This window comes from Aspergillus affinis (assembly GCF_023601865.1).
Source record: "Aspergillus affinis strain CMG 70 chromosome Unknown NODE_13_length_462506_cov_86_819959, whole genome shotgun sequence".
NCBI lineage: Eukaryota > Fungi > Ascomycota > Eurotiomycetes > Eurotiales > Aspergillaceae > Aspergillus > Aspergillus affinis.
The window spans coordinates 41181-58260 of record NW_026515794.1 but is presented as its reverse complement, the minus strand read 5'-3'; the positions used below and the strand labels follow the sequence as shown (position 1 = coordinate 58260).

The window sequence follows — 17080 nt, the reverse complement described above, 5'->3', positions numbered from 1 at the left end:
CCGTTCTCGTACAAATTTAATGTAGAAGATGAGACAGCCTTGAACTGTATCTCAGCTACAAACGGAGAGTCTTCACCCTCATTCCGTTTGCTCAATCCCCAAATGGTGGCAATCTCAAGTGGACCTAACAAGGTCTCAATTCGACTGGACCTGAAGGAAAACCATCCGTTTGATTTACGATGGTGGCATGACAAACTTACTCTTACGTTGATCTGGTTGAAGAAATGTGTTCCACAGAATTCAATGAGAGGCCTACATCCTTTCAAATCCTCAGCATTCTTTCCTCGTGTGGTGCCCTGAAACGTCAATCTGCGGACATTGTGAATATTCTACTTTCTCTAACGGTGTTTGCTTGATGGCCACGTGCTGAAACGGATGCCATCCAGTCCAGGCATACAGTCCGGATTGAGATCCTGCCTTGACAGATTCCCACAGACCTGGAGGCCTTCACCCACGGGGCTTGAGACAGGGCTCCTCTTCACTGTCCTTATCTGGCCTTCACCTGGAGCCGTTTGTATCACCTGTCTGCCAGATTGCCATAGGCTGCTTGTCTCACCCATCTGCGACCCAGAACTCTGATCTGTTTGTTTCTGTATTCGTGGTCAGAGGATCCCATTCACCCCTCAGGTTCTACTGAAGAGATGATGAGGGTACTTAAACCCTGCCTGTGGTAGACTTCTGTTGAACTCTGCCCACCACGCTTTCCTCACTTTGGCTTCCTACGCCATCCTTTCTTTTCCTTTCCCCCGCATCTGTTCCCCTGTTTCTTCATCAATCTTTGCTTTCTCGTGGAGTTTGCTTTTGTCTTGTGGCTTAATATTTCTTTTTCTTTCTTTGTTCATCTCGCCTTGCCTTTGCTTCAAACATGGGAGGTCGGCGCTCCCCCCTAAACCGGAGCGCCTACTCTGGAGGCTACAGCGACACCATCAAGAGACAGTAAGCTTCGTACCCGAACCTTGCTCAAAGCTTCAGGGAGGCTCTAACAAACTTGCAACCATAGGTTGGAGAGAGTTGTCATCCCAGAAAAGTGAGTCTAGAATTTGCATATCTGAGGTTACGGTCTCTGCTGCTAATAATTGGTTGAAAGGATCAAATGTGTGGTTTGCGAGAAGTTCCGCATGCAGTCCGCGTACTCCAAGCGTCAGATAGACATTCTCCGCAATGTCATCGTCGTCCAGGGCCCCAGAGCTGCCCATGGGGCTCATGCTAGGTGCAGAGTCTGCGTCGGTGGCCCGAATTCTGAGATCCGTTGCTACATCTGCGACCAGACAAAGGGATTGGAAGAATTTGCAAAGAACCAGCGACAGAACCGCGACATTGCCGTAAGATCTCTCCAATTTTCCCTTTCTACTAGAGCTGGCTGATCCGGATGCGTCTACAGAGATGTTTGAATTGCGTCCAGAACCATACCGACGCAGAGCCAGTTCTTGAAGAGAACAAACACCTTCTGGAGATCGATGGAACCGCCACTAGTATTGCCACGGTACGCTCATAGTATACTTCACACAATCTACAAAGGCACTATATACTAACTGAAGTAAAGAGCCAGCTCGGAGACGAAATGTCTGCGAATACCACCAGAAAGCCTTCTGAGAAGGGTGAAGATGTCGATGACGAGACGTCTTCCGGGGGAGGCGTCTGGCTCGAGAAAGGAAAGCACAAGGCGAGCACCGAGGAAAAGGGTTCCGGATATCAGTCCAACGCCTATGGACCCCAGGGCAATCTGCACCGTCGCACCGCAGCACCCTCAGAAGTCAGCCAATCGGTTTATAGGGGATGGGACTCATGGGGTGTTACTGCCTCCGCGTCGAACACTGGCTTTAGCGGTTACAACTATTCATCCCCGGCTCCGAGACGGTCGTCTAACTTCGCCAGAATCCCGGTGAGCCTGAAACCACACGGGATCTTGCAGATTCAATGCAAGTCAAACCTGCTAACTTTGCATAGGCCGTGCGCGCCGAGAGATCTGACGCACCGACCAAATGTGAACCCGAGCCATCTCGCCCATCCGTTGAGTCTGATGACGAATACGATGGCAACGGCCCCGAATATTACCTATAGGCTGCGCATTCTCTGTTTCTCTAGTGGTGGGTTCATATGGTCAAGCACTTCGCGGAAAGTTCGGGAGCAATTATGCTAGCTGGGAGATGGTTTCTCGTGAAGGAATGTTTAGGCGACAATTGACATTTGCTAGTTAGGAATGGGGCTTGACAGCGGGAGGAATCCAATGGATTGTTTTCATCGTAACCTCGGACCATCTCTCGTGTGTTTGTATTCCGTAGTCTGGACGACAGAACCGTGGTTAGCAAGATGTTGGGTACTTGGAGCATCCCCACCGATCCCAAGAAACACGTATCCATGGATACAATCGATGTGATTTGTATAGGTCACCGTCAACGTGGGCAGCGTTATATAAATGTACAACATGTCAGCTAGGATCGTCTAGCTGATCGCAGAGCCAAAGACCGACCGGAGACAGTTTTATGGAAGTGATTGGAGGTGACACTCACCGTCAATGGGCCCTCCTCTCGCGAATAGGGAAGATCTGCAGGGAGAGAGGTAGAATAGATTAAAAGTTGACGTGATCTCTGTGCCTTACGGAGAGAGCTCAGGCAGCGCGAAAGACCGATGACGTATGCGCGGCGGCTGGCGGTTGTGCTGCTTCTTCTTTGGGGTTTAGCCTGGCCTCGTGATTTCAACGCTCGATCGCAACGGAGAAAAAACAACGATCGATGATCAGCCACTGACTGCCGCCTGCTATCTTCATTGCTCCCGTCGGCCACGTTTTGCCCTCCCTCCGTCGTCTACTTAGTATCCATCGGTTTCCTGGCCGTTGTCGTGCGATTCCTTCTCAACTCGCTACACATATTGTTTCAAGATCCACTGGCTCCAGTGCGCCCCTCCATCGGGTGCCCCTCTTCTTTGTCCTCATCCTTACTTTAGACGCACCTGGCACTCGACGTCAGACTTTTGCCACTCTCGATAGCTATCGTTTTCTCCTTGGCCTCCCTTGTCTATCACTTTCTATCTTGGTCGCACACATCTCACACGCTGCTTGTGGAGCATTCGTCACCCTTACTCAAAAGAACAGGATACTCTAGCTGCCGGCTCTCCTTATGGCTTACGATGGCTACCAGAATAGCTCGAACCCGTACTCTCAGATGGGCCATGTCAATCAGATAGACCCGAACGAATATCGCCCAACGTCCTATACTCCACCTTATCCATCTCAGTATGGATCCGATCGACTCAATATGCCACAGCCTTCGGTGCCCCCCATGTCGTCGTCCCCGTCCAACCAATACCACCATGCGTATCAGGATCCGAATATGTGGCAGCAGCAGCAACAGCAGCAGCAGCCGCCACCACCTCCACAATCACAACCCCCCAATACGGGAAGGATAAACGATGCTGTGAACTCGGCATTCAACAATCAAGCCGACAACTCCAACTACCTGCCACCGGAGGTTCTGTCGCAAATCACGGCGACCGTTATCCAACAACTCAAAGAGACTGGATTAAATAACCTGCAAGGTGATCAGCAGTCGTCATACCTTCCTCCCCGGCCATCGAAGCCATGGAGTCCCGCTGCAACCAGTTCCGTGCCCAGCGAAGCTTCACCTTCGCCGTCCATGGGCATGCACAACCCGTCTCCGAGCCCGACACCCAACTCTGGCCATGAGGGCACCAATTTCCCGCCGCCGCCGTCTGCGGGCTATTCTGGTGTTCCTCGCTTCCACAGAGTGTCGCCCGCTCCTGTAGAGAGGCGGGATTCGCCGGCTAGCCAGGCCAGCGACCATAGTCATCGCGTGGAGTCTCGACCGAAGCCACCACCGAGGGATGAGGATGCCACGGTCACTGAGCTGACTACCTTGGAAAAGATATGGGGAAAGCTTTTCGAGAACGGAAAGCCCACTGAGAAGTTGGGACAGTTTTTGCGCGGGATCGCTGTTCATCTGGCAAGCTTTATACAACCACATCGAGGAACGGCTACTGACTTTGTATTAGATCGAAGCTTATCCTCCAGAAAACACCCTTGTGATAACCCCGGAAAAGATGCAAAAGTTCTATGAGGATACCAAAATATCTGGTGATCCCTATCCCTGGCAGGGTTAGTTGAAAGAATCGCCTTTGTAACATGCTGGTCTGGCTAACATAGATCCCCAGATATCTTTGATGATCGCACATCCTCGATCTCCAGGTTGTTCCGTGAGGTGGAAGCGGAGCACCACCTTGTGCAGAACAAACTAAACGAACGACCGGATATCCCAGGATTAACGCCGCGCGGATTCCAGCGATGGGCCACATTGATGATTCGCGCTCACCCCGAAAAGGAATATGAGCGACTCAAGAAAGCCGTACTCAATATGCCTATTAGCAATCCTGACAACAAGAAGGAGCGGTTCCCCAAGGAGATACCGCGGCGACTCTTCCCGGAAACACCGATCCTTCCCTTGCGAGAAGAAGTGGATCAATTCATCATGAAGCACTGCGGGGTCGATCTACCTCCGATTACAGATGAGGAAGTTAAACAAGCCGCGGCGCATCGCCACAAACCTTCGACTAGCTCCTCCGTGTCAGGGACGGAATCTGCCTCTGCCTTGGTTAGTGAACGAGAGCGCAAGCTAAAGCCATACCAGGCGTCTGTTTCGGCTGTGGTAGATGACGACGATGAGGACAAAGAGATTCCACCCCAGCCAATCGAACGACAAAGGAAACCATACTCGGCACAGCCGGGAGGGGGGAAGAATTACGAGGAAAAGAAAACCTCCGGGCACCGGCATACCCAATCGTTCTCTGGTGGCTCTATTCCTAAGGAGAGTCTTTCCGGCCTCGGACAAAAGCAGCCAGAATCATACGGCCAGGATTCACTCTATTCACGCGGTTCTTCGCATCCATTTGGCAGGCGATCCCGAAGTCCGTCCCGAGTAAACCCAAGTGACTACAGGCACTCCGAAAGTGACCTCCTGCAGAGCAACGGTGGTCTGTATGGGACCTCTCCGGGTGGCTATTATGGATCCGGTGCAGGCACCCTAACGGGCGATATTCTTGAGGACAACCGACGCCGACGCGATCTTGAACGCGAAAACGAGGATTTGCGATTGTATGAATCACTGCGAGAACGCGAGAAGGAGCGCGAGAAGACCAAGTATAGCGATCATCTCCCATCTCGATCTAGCTGGTCTAACGACGAGGATTTCTATCGCGGCATGCTCGGTGGTCAGGGTGGCCAAGTCGGGGGCGGCAGCAGTGGATATGATTACAAGTCGTACGGATTCAAATGATCCTGACATCTAACCATCGGTAAACGATACGTACTTCTAGCCAGGGGAGTACTCTTTCCCTCTTTGGGATCCTTCTTTCAATTGTCTTTTCTTTATCTTTTTTCTTTTTGCTCAAAATCCAGGTCGATCCTTTGTCATTGATTCGGGCTAATTTCGCGTTGGAAAGTGATATCCACCATGTATTCGATCAATAGCGGGTTTCTCTTTTTAATGAATGATGTATGATGCTTATGAATTTTTTTTTAATGTACAACATGGTTGATTTCGGAGTATCTTGGGACTTTTTCTCTTTCATTGACTAGCTAGCAAAATACTCATATATATTTGGTAAACCGCAGCAACCCCCCCATTGCTAGCGTAACAACAGCCCAAGAATCGTCAGATATCACCGCTCAACTCTATTCTGTCTCTTACGAATTTCATACATAGTCTTCGCCCCCGCATCCTTACAAATAACCGCCTCTTTCTCCCTATTCCTCTCCTCATGCTCCCACAACTTCTGAATCCTCCGCTGATCCTTCTCCTCGCGCTCCAGGCGTTTCCTCTGCCTCTTCTTCATCCTCGCCTGCTCCTCCTCAATCTTCTCTTCCTCGTCATCCGCCTCGATCCGCAACTGCATGACTTCATCCTCTCCCAACCTCCACGGCACCGCCAACACCTCGACCAAGAACCGACAGCACTGGTCCAGAAAGCGCATTTCGGCGCTCGTGTCCCGGACCACGAATACGCGCTCGAGCTGCAGCTGTACCGTGGACCGGAACATTGACAAAGTACCTTTGATCTGGGCCACGGCGCCGGGGACTAGCGAGGTGATGTTCACTGCTGAGACGCGGTCAGTGGCCGCGACGTGGGTCGTTGCCCAGTGCGATTGGATAGATGAGCAATTTGCTAGCGGCGGCGGCGGCGGTTGCCTTGCGCCTGAGACCGAGACTGGGACTGAGGTGTCCTGTGCGGCGGCGGCGGCTGCTGCTGCTGCTGATGCTGCTGTTGTCGCCGGATCAGCTTTGTAAACGACGATGTCGACGGTGGCGCCGCTGCTGTCGTCAAGTTTTAGGATAGTGAGCCGGGGGTATTCAGTTCTTGCGATGACGAGGCCAGCTACGGAGACGAATCGGATGGGGTGGTTTTGGTAGAAGAGGATGGATTGGTCTGGTGAGGGAGTTAGTCTTCCGGTTCCTGGTATTGGTATGGGTATGAGGGTCTAGGCTTTGGGTATCTGGAGTGTCCGTTTGGTGTGTGCAACGCTGGGGAAGTGTATGAAGAACCCGTCGCAGGAAGGGAAGTATGGATAAGCCATGCCGTCATGGGTAAACGGTGAGTAGGCAAATGATATAGGCGGACAAGCACATAGGCAGGTAGGCAGGCAGGCAGACAGGCAGGTGGTAAGTATACTCCGTATGCAAGAAGCCGGAGTATAAGCCACACGACCATCCAATGATCAATTGATTTCCAACCTTAGTGCACAAAGAAAAAAACCGGGCCCAAAATACGCCACGCAATTTCCACACGCGACCTAGAACCAAGAAGACGAAACACGATATCGCGAATCAAAAGAACCTGACTGAAAAAAAGAAAAAAATAGGGGGAAGAGGAGATGGGGAGATTAATTCCTACCTCCGAACTCCGGCCGTCTTTTGAGTCGATGCACATCCGTTGCCATCATCTTTACCCAGGCGAAGTGGGTAGGAGACGCCTTGAAGCAGAACGCCGGGTAGAAGACGAGCTCTTCATGTTCAGTTGGCGCCATGAGATCATCTTCTCTCGGGTCTGCGGGGGAGCAGTTTGATTTCTGAATGTTGAGGAGCTGGAGAGGTTGTCTATTGGGGAAGAGAGAATGAATGGGCGGGAGGACGGGCTGCACGTGATGGGTGCTTATCTTATCGCTAGGCGGCAGTAGGATCCACTTTTGAGTGTCTGATTGTGTCATCCACAATAATAATTAAAATAACTAGTTAACTAGTTGATTGTAGTTACATGTACTCCGTACTACTTGATAAGATGAGAGGTGATACAGGTACACGTGAGCCAGTTCCACGAGCTTTATCAACCAAGATGTATTGCAATTTTTCAGCCAAGGCTAAAATTACCACTTCTCCGCAAACGGCCGTAGATCCAACTCGAATGAAAATGTCGACTGAGGCTGCGTATGCAAATGCCAGTATGATTCAGCAATCTACAGAGTAGTTTCGTCAGTCTTATATGATTTTTCCATCATCAAGTACGCGGAACAGCAACTTACAGCATCAGGACTCAACAATGAATCCGCATCCCTATCCTTCGGGAGTCCCCAGGATCGTGTCCTCGGGGTATCAATGATGCCATCAACGATAACATGTGCCACATGGATTCCACTCGGACCAAACTCGCGAGCGAGCGACTGTGCTAGAGCCCGGAGCGCAAATTTGCCTGCGGCGAAGCTCGAGAACTGCGCAGACCCTTTTAGGCTTGCTGTTGCTCCCGTGAAGATTAAAGTGGGCGGATGCTCTAGGCCCTTAGATTTTTGAAGAAGAGGCAAGACTTGCTGGGCAAAGTTGAAACCTCCTTTCCTGTTCATTGATAATAGTCTAGTGAGTCCAATATCGATGGATTATGCTAGATGAGGGGAAACGTACCCCTGGCTATCGAACCCCGTTGAAAAATCCTCCTCGGTCAGTTCCAGAAACGGCTTTCGCAGAAACCCTCCACCCGAGTTGAACACCGCGGCAGCTAGAGATGCAGCGGGAAACTTCTGGGAGATCAGGTCAAAAGCGGACTTGATACTTGCTGCGTCCGAGACGTTGGCAGAAATCCCGAACGCCTGGCCGCCGCTGGAATTGATCTCCTTTGCAACCGGGTCATAGCTGCCCGGGCTTCGAGCTAGAAGTACCACGGGGTATGATTTGGCAAAGCGTCTGGCGATTGATGCCCCCTGGGAGTGTTATTGTTAGTCTACCATTATTATATGTTTGGAGTCATTTAGAGAGGGACGTAGTATACCGTTCCGGGACCGACACCGGCGATAATAGCGAGGGGTTTCGTAGCCATTGAGTGTTAGATTTAATCAAATATGCCGTTACTTGATGAACAAATGAATAAAAGCGAAGATAGATGAAAGAAATAGACAGTTTGTATGTGGTAGCACTTTTTACTTTACAAGTCTGACGTCAGGTCGCTTATAAATCAGTCGGTGACTCGGTGAATGAGTGGTCGGGCCGCCACTAATGGTTCTTAACTTCTTATCCTGAATCTCTCGGAGATTTTATCCAGGTCAGAATACGAAAGGTCACCGATAAGCTCATTCACTGGTCTGTAGCACGGAACCGACTGTTCTCGGCGTGAGAACTATGTGAAGACACCATTTCTGGGAGCATCGACGCATGCATGGAAGTGAGGCACTTCTATCGTATTTGGTCTTCAGCAAATATATGAATTCTTTGTTCCTGGCGCCCTCAAGATCTTTCATGGTGTCTTCATAGGCAGATATGATGAACACTATAACACACATATACTCGTTCTCTTCTCAGGACTCTGAGGACTGACTTGACTGTTTTTGATTTTGGCCCTAAATTATAGCCGTCGCCGATATTACATATATCTGCAGAAAAGGGAAAGAATAGAAGGGGCCATGATATCGGAAATTGCAAAGATGCAAACCCATGCCCTACAGTCAGCTTAAAACGCCACAGTATCATACCCCGCAACTTGAAACTAAGAAGTAAGCTCAAGTCAGATAATTCAATTATATGCTAACGTACCTGAGCGTATTCTGAGGAATTATCTTCAGGCTTCAGCCATGGAGAAAGGAATGAGAAGGATGACTTCCAGAATGTTGGGATTGCGTCTGACGGAAATGGCTTGAATAGAGATAGAAGTCTTCTTGACCAGGATGCTTAACGAGTCAGAAGGGCAGTGCATTCCGGCCCCCTTCGGCTTCGCTGAACCCTTATTCGAGGGCAAAGCTAGCATCATGTCACAGATAAGGAACGTTGCAAATCGGCGCTCGCTCGTGGAAGACTCGGAAAGACCGGGACCTGTCGTGATGCGTTCTTCTTGAATGTTGATACAATGTCTTGGATCGATCGAGCAATGATCATACGAAATGTGGTCCAAACTTCATTCACCGGCGATTCCGCGTTAGAGTGGACCCAATGAATCCCCACAATCAAGGCGCAAGACCAACATCTGCATGATGGGTGCCACTAGGAAGACACAAGACGAACAGGAGAGCCGGACAATACCTCAATGATGGGGATAGAGGCAAGGAAGCCTTCTGTAGGTCTCACAGGCAGTCCCGTTAATTTCCTCAGTGAAACAGAGACACTGCTTAGTGCCAACAATTCATGCATCGCAATTGGCCCCCCTATAGCGGGCACTAAAATAATTTAATATAGTTCAGATCCACCATTGGAAGGGGCCGAGCATTAAAACCTTTCGATATGCTGGATTTACCACCGATGGATGCGCCAAACTCAGGGACCGTGGTTCAGTTTCCCTTCTAGGTATCCTCGTGGATCCTGCCCCAACGACGGATCCATTTTCTATATCTGTGTTGGAGGCTTCCTGGCCCCCAATTCTATTTCAATTCCAATGAAAAAGCCTGTTTCAGGGCTCAGGGAGGCTTGGTTACATTCAGAGGTGGTGATGGCCGGTCAAGATAATGGGCTGCCTAGAGGGAACTTTTGGGTTATATACCTGACCTTCCTTTATGATCTTCAAGCCGTTTGTGAATAGCACTTCTTCCAAGTCCATTCTTACAAAGACCTTCTAAGATGAAGATCAACAGCCTTCTCCTCGCAGCGTCTTCGCTGTTCAGCTCTACCGTATGGGCTCTGCCCGGCGATACTTCTTCTCTTAAGGAGAGAGACGCCTCAAACCGTCTAGTTTTCGCTCATTTCATGGTAGGGTTACCGGTCCAATGAAGTTATATCATAGACTGCGGAGGCTAACCTTGATATGCATAGGTTGGAGTTGTTAGCAACCGAAAGAGCGCAGCCGACTACGACGATGACATGAAGAGAGCGAAAGCCCTGGGCATTGATGCCTTTGCGTTGAACGCCGGAAACGACAAATACACCAACGATCAGCTGAACTATGCCTACGAGTCAGCTGCTAACAACGACATGAAGGTTTTCATCTCCTTTGACTTCAACTGGTGGAGCACGGATCAGGCCAGCGAAATTGGTCAGAAGATCGCCGACTATGCCGGCAAGCCCGGCCAGCTCGTTGTCGACGACAAACCCTTCGTGTCCACATTCATCGGGGATGGTCTGGACGTTGCTGCTCTGCGCTCTGCTGCTGGTCAGGAGATCTATTTTGCCCCTAACTTCCTGTCTTCTGCCGATGTTTCTAATGTCGACGCCCTGTTCAACTGGATGGCCTGGCCCAACAACGGCAACAACAAGGCCCCTTCTGATGGCAACGAAGTAACTGTCTCTGACGGAGATAACGCATACACTTCGGCTTTGGGTGGGAAGGACTACATTGCTCGTATGTGAAAACACCCCTATCCATTTTTACCCAGTGCTAGGAAGTAGCTAACCGCCTACAAGCCGCATCGCCTTGGTTCTTCACCCACTTCGGTTCCGAGGTCAGCTACAGCAAGAACTTCGTCTTCCCTTCGGATACCCTCTGGTACGATCGCTGGAACCAGATCTTGGAGCTGGGCCCTCGCTTCGTGGAAATCATTACCTGGAACGACTATGGCGAGTCGCACTACATCGGACCTCTCAGCTCGCCGCACACTGACGACGGTAACTCCAAATGGGTCAACGATATGTACGTATCTATTCTGAAAGTTCCTTTGACTACGTTCCCAGTTCATGGACTAACAAAATCAGGCCTCACGGCGGCTGGCTCGATCTCGCAAAGCCTTATATCGCAGCTTTCAAAGCAGGCGCCACCTCGGTGGGCGAGCACATCACCGACGACGAGTTGATCTACTGGTACCGTCCCAACCCCCGCGACACGGACTGCGACGCCACCGACACCTGCATGGCCGATGCCAACAACGACTCCGGAAACTACTTCAAGGGTCGTCCCAACGGCTGGGAATCCATGGAAGACTCCGTCTTCGTGGTTTCTCTCCTGACCTCCCCCGCCACTGTGCAGGTCACTTCTGGTGAAAACACCAAGTCCTTCGACGCCCCTGCTGGTGCTACTTCGTTCAAGGTGGACATGGGCGTGGGTAAGCAGAAGTTCTCTGTTGTGCGTGACGGCAACGAGGTTCTGTCGGGAACGAGTCAGAAGGATATCATTGACGGATGTGTCTGTGGTCTGTATGACTTCAATGCTTATGGTAAGTTGCTCTTCTGGATTTTCCGATATGGACGTATGGAGTGCTAATTTTTGCTAGTTGGCACTCTTCCTGAGGGTGACGCCGACGCTCTTCAGCCTGAGGCTTTGGCTTCCTTCACAGAGGGACTGAAGGTTGATACTTGCCAGGCTACTCCTTCTCTTGGTGCTTCTGCACCTGCAGCTACGGCTTAGACAGATATAATCATTTAATTTGACATGCTGGCATTGAGCGTTGTATAATTGTGAAGTTACTCCTAGCCAGTAGGGAGGCGGACGTGAAACTTAAGAATAATTGTATAAAGACACCTTTATCTATTACTTGCGAAATGGGACACTTGAGAAAGTGGCGGAGTTGCTCATGAGCTCTGGGGAAGTTGAACATGGAACTTGTGGGAGAAGAATGAATCTTCTAGGTAGTGATACACAAGTACGAAAACAACGGCGAGAAAAGCATCGAGTCTGTCACCGGTATATTATGCCAAAAAATAGAAGGTTCATTCCAATTTACACAATGCAAGTTCCTTCTAACTATGTAATCTAGTAGGGAAGGATTAGGCACCCTATACTAGAAGTAGAAGCAGTTGGACACGACAGTTCTAAAGCACTTCCTATAATCAACAGTATACCCCAAGAGCAACAACTTTTGCTTCTGCTCTTACTTTTTAAAGACCGGATATTCCAATTGACGCCATTCATAGTCTCTTCTCCAACAAATAAGCCAAGAAGACGATGATGAACAAAGAAGTCCATAGGTAGAAGTATCATTGGTGGGAAGGGGTAGCCTTCCTCCACTATCTACCCAGGCTAATACCGCATAGACCAGTGACAACAAGTGCTAAATCAGCTGCATTTGGTTTCTGAGATAACTACTGGGAATACGTGTCCATCCTGTTCTACAAGTCAGCTGCGGGGTGATCAAGAGTGCAAACAAAGAAATCCAGCCTGATCACACTATTTGTAGATAGTATGCTCCCTGGCATTCCTTCCTTCGATCCTCCATCCCACTCTTCCACTACACTTCTCTTCACTTTTCATCTCTTCTATTCTCTTATACTACAAATAGTTCCCCAATCTTTCATTCTTTCACAAACATGGCTTCCCCTGTCGACGCGCTAATCATTGGTGGCGGTCCCGCCGGACTAACGGCAGCTTTGACCCTCGTTCGCCAGAACCATTCGGCTATTCTGTTCGACTCAGGCAGCTACCGCAACGGCGACGCTGAGTACATGCACATGGTCCCTACCTGGGATCACCGCAACCCCGCTGAATTCCGGGCAAAAGCGAGATCCGAGATTCAGAACCACAGCGCAAACATTAACATCGTGGATGTCCAGCTCACCGCGGCCCGCAAGATCAATGACTCCTTGTTTGAAGTCACCGACGAAGGCGGCAAGACCTGGCAGGGGAGAAAGATCATCCTTGCTACTGGCTCGGAGGACATTTTCCCTGATATTCCGGGCTATACGGAGTCTTGGGTGAAGCGAATGTAAGTCTTAGTGAGTTTACTCCCATGGGGACGAATGAAGATGGTTGATACCCTGACTGTTAGTTACCACTGTCTCTACTGCGAAGGATATGAAGACCGCGGAGCCCCTAGCTCCGGCGTGCTCGCTGTCCAAACGGCCTCAATCGCGCCCATGGCCATTCATCTTGCCGAGAACGCCGCGCACCTAAGCGCCAGCGTGACAATCTACACGCATGGATCCGAAGAACTCAGCGCCCAGCTTCAGGCATCTCTAGGCGCCCAACCGGATGGCCAGAAATTCTTCAAAGTGGACTCCCGCCCCATCTCGCGCCTCAGCGTCGTCGAGACAGATGGCAAGCCCACCGGCATCGAACTCACCTTTGCGGACGGCACAACCGCCCTTGAGGCCTTCCTCGTGCATAACCCCTTCACCCGAACCAAGGGCCCCTTCGCCGAGCAGCTTGGCATGGAGACAATTTCAAGCCTCTTCCCCGGGACCGAGACTGGCGAAGTTGTGGCTAACTTCCCTATGTATCAGACCAGTGTGCGTGGGGTCTTTGCAGCGGGAGACTGCGTCACGCAGTATAAGGTTGTTGCCGGGGCGATTTCAAGTGGATGTAATGCTGCGGTTGCGGCATCGACACAGTTATTGGCGGAGAAGTATGGACATCAGTCGTTAGTTTGATTGCTCGTCGGATAGGGTTGCTTCCTAATGATGCGCATTTGAACCGTGATCTTAAGCTTAGTTAGTGCTAGTTGAAGTACAATTTAGGGTTGAATATATCGAAGATTTTGGTGTTCCCAATCGTTCTACGGACCTGAACAGTTACCCAGGTGGTTGCTAGGTTAAACAGCTACTAGGTAACTCGAGGTCTATCCTATCTCTTCAAGTGCAAAACCGCATGAGCACTGCCTAGTATTACTAATGACTTACTGAGTCGTTCGCAGTTTGATGCCAGGGCTGAAACTTGAGCAGCGTGGATAATTGAAGTAGCGCTTTCCTGTTGGTCTACCATTCAAGAGCTGATAATCAAGATCTCTTTTCTTGATGCTTTCTGTCGCCCACTATCAATACATTCTACTCAGAAAAAAACAGCCACTATTTACTTTAAGAATACCGAAATATGGATTGACCAACTACACTCGGACATCAGTGCCAAGAGGCCGGTGCTGCTATATATACTCGTGGTATAAAGAAAACGGCTGAGACACAGCCTGAACAGGTGCACTAACGGGCAAACTAAACTCCGCGCAAAGGCAACTGATCTTCAAATGGTAGCAGATGCTCCTAACGACTGACTGTTTGCAGAGTGCTTGAAGATTGATATTTGGAACGAGAAAAGAAAAAAAAAAAAAAAAAAAAAAAACCATCCGGGACGGTTGCTGAATAGCAGCAGTGTTTAATTCTTTACTGGTCATTTCGGAGATTTGAGAGCGTATAATGCGACCTGTGATTGATCACCTCCTTATGATGCCACCACGGTGACCGGGGAATACTAGTCAAGCCCAATGTCGAACCGATAGGCCAATGGCGGACCTAATGCAGGGTTCATTATATTGCCAAGGAGCAGATCTCACCTAACCAACAAATGACAAATTCTCGCGACGGTGATGGGAAGTTCGAATTATGAAAAGAATAATTAGTGGCGTTGGCACTAGGTCTTCCGTTTTTATCCTGTTTTCTAGGTAAAATCTTCTATCTTTCCTCTTGTTACCCCTAGACCCCTTACGAGTTTTCTGCAGTTAAGGATTTGCGCGATTGCTGTTGTGAAAAATATCAGGAGCTATGATTCCTTTGCCAATGGGCATTCGATGGAGTAACTATAATCCCGATCCTATGGATCGCTGGGTTAGCTGCGACAGTGCTTTCTCTTGAGCTTGATATTCGCGACTCTCGTAATCACCGTTCCCCTTTTCAATCAGTACCACGATCTCGATTGACTGACGTATATTTGAATCAAAAGGTTCTCTCTCAGACGCTGTGGCCACGACAGTTAAGAACATGTTCAGCAATTCTACCTCATTGAACGGCAAATTCAGTCCTTTGCTCACAGGACACGAACAGTCCGATGAAGACCAGCTCACATTCGACGAAGGCATGCTGTATTCAACTCTGATACAATTCTGGAAAACGACCGAAATCTCATCATACAGTTCCCTCATTACCGAGCGCATGAAAAAGCAACGCAATTATAGCGATGCTCCGATAACCCTGGAAAGTTCTGAAAACCAAGTGCTGGGTGCTTGGGGCCTGGCATCCATCACAGCTGCAGAGGTGAACTATCCTGAGTTAGACAATACGTCTTCATGGCTGCAGATGGCTGCACGTATGGGAAAAGTTTTATCAAGTCAGAGTTGGGATGCTAATGCCTGCGAAGGTGGCCTTCGCTGGGATAGGGATTTGTACCAGAAAGATGCCCTATCGAACGGACTGTTTTTCCAGCTTGCCGCACGATTAGCACATGCCACTGGCGGGAGTGGGAGTACAGATTATGCTAAATGGGCAGTTAATGTATGGGAATGGAGTGTCAGAAGCCAGGTTCTGGATGAAAAATTGGTCAGTTATCATGGCGGTCACCAACACCACGGAAGGAGGAGCCTGCTCGCCTAATATTCGCTGGGAGTGGAGTTACGCATATGGATTATACCTAAGTGGTGCGGCGTACATGTATAAAGCAGTAAGTTATTCTTTCATGATAATAGAAAGGGCTCTTTATGGAGATTTTGCTAGTAATTCCATTGATCAGCATGATAACCAGCTCAGCTAGACGAACAGATCGTTATGAAAAGAAAGAGCAGAAGGTTGCTTCAGAGTACAATAGAAAGATTCTTCATCGAAAAGTCATGACCGAGTTCGGCCCATGGGGCTCCTATGGAACCGATGAAACAATAGACAACACGATGAAGAGTATGGTAGGACTGCTTTCGTCTTCGCTTGCCGCTGTCGCCAATCTGTTACCGGAAACCGCTGAACAAATCGCGCCACGTCTCAGACCAACCGCGATTGCTGCTGCGAAACAATGTAGCGGGACAGCCAACGGGACAGTATGTGGATCGGAATGGACCAAGCCAACATATGACGGTAACCCCGGCCTAGGAAGCTCCATGGGTGCGGTCAATCTCTTCGTATCCATTTTGATGCTCCCGGAAGACCAGGAAAAGAAATTGTCAGACAGGGAGATTGCGGGCATTGCAGTAGGCTCAGGTGCTGGTGTTGCTTTAATCGCTACCGCCATTTTTCTCATCGTGCGTCGACGGAGAAACTGCAAGAAAAGAACTGTGTCTGATTCGGAGTATTCGCCATGCCACTCTGCTCGGAGCGAGGATGTGTCGGGGGTCACTAACTGCTCTCATGATGTTATCGAGAGGGCCCCAGATGACACATCGGAGCTACCTGCAAGTAAGGACGGTAGTATGGCGAGGCATGAACTAGACGCCATTGGCAGAGCTATCGGATGATTCAGACCTGAAAGCTCCCAAGAGGTCTTGCATCACCCTGGAAATCAATAACTCTTCCTCTCCCTGGTCAACTTTCAGTATATAATACTCCAACGCGGTCGTTGCCTTTCAAAGAATGTTTGTAATATAACACATGATACTAATAATTGACTTTAATAAAATCCCGTTCATCATTCCGTATATTAAGATTTTGATAGGACCCTTTCCTGGAGTCCGGTGTTGTCGGCCTCCACCGCGACCCGTTAACGATGCTCAACATTGTAGTCGCGCTGTAAGCCTTGGTAGGCGACTTGACTATGACTGAGCTTATTCTTTACTCTCTCCAGCTGAACCCTTTCACACGATCTCGAGCAATTCGTTCGCGAGTGGATCGTTCAATAATGTCGGCCTCATCGGGCTGCTCTGGGTTCAGGCTCCTGAAATCGGCTAGCCCTGCGTTGACATCTGCGTTCTCGTTTAAACGGAAGACATCGATTCTTTCCGTCTGATTTGGTTCGCTGAATTATCAACCCGCGGTAAAATACTGTCCTTTCGTTGCAGTATCCTGATAACCTAGGTCAAACACGTAATAGCCAGCACTACTTGCTAAAGATCATAG

General features: G+C 49.6%; 5 protein-coding genes across 5 annotated transcripts; all 5 read left to right on the top strand.

Annotated features, from left to right (window-relative positions):
- Positions 1 to 865: 865 nt before the first annotated feature.
- On the top strand, positions 866 to 2061 carry KD926_001879 (uncharacterized protein; the record flags this gene model as incomplete). The annotated part of the gene is made up of 6 exons (XM_053096815.1): positions 866 to 936; positions 1001 to 1027; positions 1088 to 1322; positions 1382 to 1483; positions 1544 to 1882; positions 1948 to 2061. 6 exons carry the CDS (start codon positions 866 to 868, stop codon positions 2059 to 2061), a joined length of 888 nt encoding a protein of 295 aa, XP_052959037.1.
- A 1055-nt stretch (positions 2062 to 3116) lies between these two features.
- On the top strand, positions 3117 to 5285 carry KD926_001878 (uncharacterized protein; the record flags this gene model as incomplete). The annotated part of the gene is made up of 3 exons (XM_053096814.1): positions 3117 to 3950; positions 4009 to 4111; positions 4168 to 5285. The coding sequence occupies 3 exons, from the start codon at positions 3117 to 3119 to the stop codon at positions 5283 to 5285; spliced, it is 2055 nt and encodes a 684-aa protein (XP_052959036.1).
- Positions 5286 to 10033: 4748 nt separating this feature from the next.
- KD926_001876 (glycoside hydrolase family 71 protein) lies at positions 10034 to 11750 on the top strand (the record flags this gene model as incomplete). The annotated part of the gene is made up of 5 exons (XM_053096813.1): positions 10034 to 10162; positions 10226 to 10751; positions 10814 to 11039; positions 11102 to 11559; positions 11617 to 11750. 5 exons carry the CDS (start codon positions 10034 to 10036, stop codon positions 11748 to 11750), a joined length of 1473 nt encoding a protein of 490 aa, XP_052959035.1.
- An 899-nt stretch (positions 11751 to 12649) lies between these two features.
- Positions 12650 to 13708, top strand: KD926_001875 (NAD(P)/FAD-dependent oxidoreductase; the record flags this gene model as incomplete). Its single annotated transcript, XM_053096812.1, has 2 exons — positions 12650 to 13044; positions 13108 to 13708. 2 exons carry the CDS (start codon positions 12650 to 12652, stop codon positions 13706 to 13708), a joined length of 996 nt encoding a protein of 331 aa, XP_052959034.1.
- A 1317-nt stretch (positions 13709 to 15025) lies between these two features.
- Positions 15026 to 16482, top strand: KD926_001874 (uncharacterized protein; the record flags this gene model as incomplete). Its single annotated transcript, XM_053096811.1, has 2 exons — positions 15026 to 15500; positions 15800 to 16482. 2 exons carry the CDS (start codon positions 15026 to 15028, stop codon positions 16480 to 16482), a joined length of 1158 nt encoding a protein of 385 aa, XP_052959033.1.
- Positions 16483 to 17080: the final 598 nt, after the last annotated feature.